The sequence below is a fragment of the Rhinoderma darwinii genome, chromosome 2 (assembly GCF_050947455.1).
Source record: "Rhinoderma darwinii isolate aRhiDar2 chromosome 2, aRhiDar2.hap1, whole genome shotgun sequence".
Lineage (NCBI taxonomy): Eukaryota > Metazoa > Chordata > Amphibia > Anura > Rhinodermatidae > Rhinoderma > Rhinoderma darwinii.
This window is the reverse complement of record NC_134688.1, coordinates 396,500,867-396,506,866: the sequence shown is the minus strand read 5'-3', so window position 1 is coordinate 396,506,866 and position 6,000 is coordinate 396,500,867. Positions and strand designations below refer to the sequence as shown.

At 39.3% G+C, this 6,000-nt stretch overlaps 1 protein-coding gene across 3 annotated transcripts in view; it reads left to right on the top strand.

The window, feature by feature from the left end:
- Nucleotides 1–6,000, top strand: part of POLA1 (DNA polymerase alpha 1, catalytic subunit) — a 335,037-nt gene that overhangs the window by 127,138 nt on the left and 201,899 nt on the right. For all 3 annotated transcript variants that reach the window (XM_075854008.1, XM_075854007.1, XM_075854009.1), the window contains exons 29-31: nt 1–132; nt 3,446–3,577; nt 5,013–5,187. The exon at nt 1–132 is cut by the window's left edge and continues 1 nt beyond it. In XM_075854008.1, the coding sequence (XP_075710123.1) occupies nt 1–132; nt 3,446–3,577; nt 5,013–5,187 (439 nt within the window). The remainder of the gene's footprint in view (nt 133–3,445; nt 3,578–5,012; nt 5,188–6,000) is intronic.

Here is a 6,000-nt window from a genome sequence, read left to right as displayed (position 1 = left end):
TATGTGATCAGTCAGATCTTGTCAGACCAGCCCCGAGACAACATAGTGGAAAACATTCAGAAAAAACTCATGGAGATTGGAGAAAATGTGATAAATGACGGCATCCCCATTAGCCATTATGAGATTAATAAGGTAAACATTTTGAGGGACTGATGTTTCCATATGTTCTCGCTTTGTTCTCCTGTTATTACTGAGAGATGAGCATATTATTATGTTTAGTTCTGATACTTGATTTACTTTTTGCATTGTCTCTCTTACTGGATGTGAACTAAACTGTGAGAAGTTTTCAGTTTTCCTCAAGTATTTCTTTCCGTCCACCTCACTCCATTGCATTGTGATGTGTTATGTTACCAGTGAGCCAAAATTGGAGTGAATTTAAGAGCAAATGGCACTGAAATCCCATTAAAGTGATTGGCTTTGGGGTCTTTCCACTATGACTCTGTTAACTCCATATTTGGGGTGTACGCAAAACATAGCCCAGACAAATGGTACTGTATGTCATGCAGTTGCCTATGTCTGTGTTAACAACTTCCATTGTAAAAAAAGATTTTGAGAGCTTTCCAGTACAGTCAAATAAAATGACGTATGACGACCAGCATCTGGTCCATAGGACTACATGTCCTGCATATATATTGAGAGATTTTTCCAAAGAATATGCCGGGCATACACACCAATTGTGGCATAAACCGAGCCTAACGTGTGTGGGCGCAGTACCGGACAATTATTTACTTATATCCGTTTAAGAACTCCTTAACGACCGCCCACTGTCTTTTGACGGCAGGCGGTACAGGTGCTTAGTCTACAGCGACATTTGTTGGCGTCGCTGTAGAAGAGGCTGATGAGCGCTACTGAGAGCGCTCATCCTCTAACCAGGAGCTTTAACTTACAGCTCCTTATCTTAGAGCAGCCTGCTGAATACAGCTGGGGTCAGAAAACATTCGGACCCCAGCTTTTTAACCGTTTCATCACTGCGGTCCGTGACTGCTGCACGATCAAAGGGAACTATGCTCTTTGATCGCATCACCGCAGACCCGGTGATGTAATCAAAGACCGGGGAATCCCTCTGCAGTCAGCCGTGGGACCTAAAAAGGACCCCAGGGCTGTCTGCTCAGCTTGCCTGCTGTTAGGGTACTAACAGCAGCCTGTGTCAAAGTGGCACAGTATAACATATTCACATACAAGAGTGTGCTTATACATTAAAAGTAAAAAAAATAAGATGTAAATAAAGTTATTCCTTAACCCCTTAACGCCGAAGGACGGATATATCCGTCCTCAGCAGCTGCTAGTTCGCGCAGGAGGACGGATATATCCGTCCTGTGATCGCGCGGGTACTGACAGTTTACCCACGCGATCAGCGGCAGGAGCACGGCTGTTATACACAGCCTGGCTCCTGCTGCAACTGCCGGAATCGAAGCACGCGCCGATTCCGGCAGTTTAACCCATTAAATGCCGCTGTCAACAGTGACAGCGGCATTTAATGTGTTTGACAGAGGGGGGAGCTCCCTCTGTCACCCGATCGGCGCCCCCGCAAACAAATCGCGGGTCGCCGTCGGGTTTCCATGACAGCCGGGGGTCTAACAAAGACCCCCAGGTCTGTCTTCAGCATCTGCCTGTTAGGCGATGCCAGAGGCATGACCTAACAGGTTGCCTGTCAGTTTTACACTGACAGGCAATAATGCTTTGGTATACGAAGTATACCAAAGCATTATATATGCGATCTACACATCGCATAGTGAAGTCCCCTGGTGGGACTAAAAAAAAAAAAGTAAAACCGTTAAATAAAGTTTGTGAAAAAAAAAATAAAAAAAATTACAGTCAAAGTCAAATAAAACTACTTTTTTGCCCCAAAAAGTGGTTTTATTTAATAAAACGGTCAAAACAAATCACACATACACATATATGGTATCCCCGCGATCGTAACAACTTGACCAATAAAATGAACACATTAATTAAACCGCCGGATGAACGGCGTCCAAAGAAAACGCAAAAAACAACGGCAAAATTCTCTCTTTTCTCCCATTCCCCCCATAAAAAATAAAATAAAAGTTCATCTATAAGTCCTATGTACCCCAAAATAGTACTAATGAAAACTACACATTGTCCCGCAAAAATCAAGCCCACGTACGGCCACATCGACGGAAAATAAAAAAAATGACGGCTCTTGGAATGCGGCGAAGCAAAAACAAGTAATTTTTTTCTAAAAGGGTTTTTATTGTGCAATCGTAGGAAAACATATAAAACCTTTACATATTTGGTATCCCTGTAATCGTGCCGACCCATACAATAAAGTTAACATGTTATTTACGCTGCATAGTAAACGGCGTAAATTTATAACGTGAAAATTAATGCTGGAATAGCTGCTTATTTTCAATTCTCTCCTAAAATAAAGTTAATAAAAGTTAATCAATATGTTATAAGCATCTAAAAATGGTACAATTACAAAATACAACTCGTCCCGGAAAAAACAAGCCCTTATACGGCTATGTCGACGGAATAAAAAAAGAGTTACTACTCTTGGAATGCGACCGTGGAAAAACAAAAAATAATCCTTGGTCATTAACGTGCAAAATGGCCCGGTCATTAAGGGGTTAATGGGATTAAAAAAAAATTCACGGATGCGAAGATATTGATTGTTTTGTTTGTTTTTGTTGTGTTGTTTTTTTACAATGCTCTAGGGGGGAAATGGGAAAAGTGTTTTTTTTTACTTTTTAATATATATATTTTTTTTACATAAAAAAACAAAATACTATTTTGATAATTTTTACTTTTTTTTCATTAGTCCACCTAGGGGACTTCAACCATCTATCATTGGATCCCTTGCGCTATATAATGCAGTACTAATATATTGCAATATGTCATCTTTCTGATCGGCTTCTATTAAGCCCTGCCAGAGGCAGGGCTTAATAGGAGCACGAAGATGGCGGACCTGAGGGCCTTCATTAAGGTGCGATTAGCTGCTAGAGGGGGTTGCCGCCTCTTTCTAACGATTTAAATGCAGTGGTCGCTATTGACCGCGACATTTAGCGGGTTAAATGAGCAGGATCGCGTTTGACCGCGATCCCGCTCGTTACTGGGAAGTTTCGGCTCTAACATACAGCCGACACCCGCATTGTATGGTGCAGGCATACTCTGGGGGCCTGCTCAATATTTCTACCCGGCTATGACGTAGCCATACGTCAAATGTTGGGAGGGGGTTAAGGGGTTAAAGGGGCTAATGAGACGATCTCCATATTTCAAATTTTAAAGGGGTTTTCCACCATGGCTCCTTCAATCTGCTGATAAGCAGGAGTCCTAGAGACCTGCCCCACCAAATCGAACATTAATGGCGCCTATACTATGCATAGGCCATCATTTTTTGACTCGTCAAAGAACCCCCTTAATGCTTTCCAAGCTGTCTAACTTCATGATCGTAATTAAATAAGGTTTTTTTTTGTTGTTTTTTTAGTCCCTAACAAAAGATCCACAGGACTACCCAGACAAAAAAAGTTTGCCCCATGTACATGTTGCTTTATGGATAAATTCCCAAGGAGGAAGAAAAATGAAAGCTGGGGATACAATCTCCTACGTCATATGCAAGGTAAAACTACCCTTTATTCTCTACTTTGTTCCATTTGGTGATAGCTGATTGGATCATATTGCATGACCTATACAAGTAAACTTTTATGTAATTTTGTATGTTTTTCGTCCTCTCTATATGTAGCCAGATTCATATAATAAGTAAGAGAAAGTAGAAGGAAGGAAATCAAATTTTCAGGGGCTATTCTCCTTTTTAATATCAATAGAATAAGGTTACCATTTATGATGTCCCTTTTCTTTTAACAGAGAAGGGGGAAAGGGGCTGTTATGATGGACAGAAAGATTGTCCTCTCCATTCAGGGAATACAGACATCAATAAACGCCTGCTGTATTCTGCTGGTGGTTTCTGGAGGACCGCCACAATGAATTAGATTTTCCTTTCTTATTTTCCCACTTGAAAACGTATTAACTAAGGTTAGTTTGTTTGGGAATTGGAATTAAAGCTCAAAACTATGCAAACTGTACTAAAGTTCCTGATCATTACTATAAAGCCCATTTATTTTATTTCTCATAACTTTACCCCTACACCTGTCAAAATTCGCAAATGATCATGGTAATTTTAAAGGAAATATGTGCCTATATGCAAACTCCTATATTGTGATGTGTCACAGAGACATACAAGAAGATGGTGTCATTGGAGGTCCCCACACTGAGACCCCCACCGATTGCTACAATTTGTGGGACTCCCTTTCACTTAGTTAAGATAGGCTCTTTCAGACCATTAACTGCATCTTTCTTTTCTCTTTTTTTATTATTTTTTGAAGTTTTCAGTTTATTTAGGTTAGGTTGTCTTACAAATTCTGCCAATTTAGTATTTTGAAAATGTTACTTTTTTTTATTTTTTTTTTAAAGGTTGGCTTGCTAATTTTCCTTCGTGCCTAATGATAACGAACGCTTTAATTTTAAATCAATAAACCACCTATTCATGACAAGGAGATATATATACACACACACACACACACACACACACACACACACACACACACACACACACACACACACACACATACATACACACTTTTTTTTTCCAACTGAAGACACAGAAGTTAACTTGTTTGTCTTCTCTGGGTTGTCCTGCAGATGTTATTTGGCCACTGGTGATACGGGTAGCTAAAGCAGAAACACATTCACTGTGGTTATAGGGCTTCTCAACTTATTTAGGTATAGGGAAGAACAGATTGCATTTTTATTATTCAAATGTTTTCTACTACAACATAGGAATTGAATACAAACCTGAATGCTTCATTTCCACTTTGTCAGCTTTTAAGTTGAGGAAATTTACTATCTGTGAATTTTTGTGGGCCAGACATTAGAAAAATGATTATAAAATACCACTGTTAGCACCTGTTTCTTACCTCTGCAGTGATGGGAAGCATAAATCTGCCGTTCTAGTCTCTCTAAAATAGACCTTATGTGCTTGTCTCTCTTTCATGTAGGATGGGTCAAATCTGAGTGCCAGCCAGAGAGCATATGCTCCTGAACAGCTGCAAAAACAAGACAACCTTTCCATTGACACACAATACTACCTGTCACAACAAGTTCACCCAGTAGTGTCTCGAATTTGTGAGCCCATAGACGGGATTGATTCTGCGCTTATTGCTGCGTGGTTAGGTATGTATGGAAAGTAACATAAGATATTTATTTCACTGGACAGTCATTGAGCATTTTTTCTTTTATATATTTATTATTTTTTCAATGAAGTCTACGGAAAGGTGATACCAATTTCTAATAACCCTGCATATCTCCAGAAACACTGAACCCTTGCAGATGGTCACAAGATCAAATCTGTTTTTGCTAAGAGGAACCTGAAGCAAAATGCATAGTAACATTTGTTGGCAGACTGGTTTAATAGTCTGAGCGTTTTTTTATTTACATTTTTTTTTTTTATATATGTTTTCACATGGGGGAAAAGGATTTGTGCTCTTTCTCATAAATGTGTGAAAGGTGGGAGTCTTACCTGTGAGACCCACATCTATCAGGAGAACGCTCTGCAAGCCAAAACTGCTGGCAGTGGCCTAAAACAGTCGGAGACGTCTGCCGTTTTCCAGTAGTCAATGGTAGTTCTGAAAATAAACAAGCAAACCATGAACATGACCGTATCATCCGTACAACCTCAAAGACTCAATAGGGCACCCATAACTTCAATGAGGCCATTCCGTACCTCGTTATGCTTCCATGTAAAGTTATATTAATCCAACATAAAACAAAACTCAGGCATGCTACATCACATGCACTGAGATGAGTAGATATAGGTGTATATCTGTGTGTGTGTGTGTGTGTGTGTGTGTGTGTGTGTATGTATGTATGTATATATATATATGTGTGTGTGTGTGTGTGTATATATATATATATATATATATATATATATATATATATATATATATATATATATATATATATATATATATATATATATATATATAT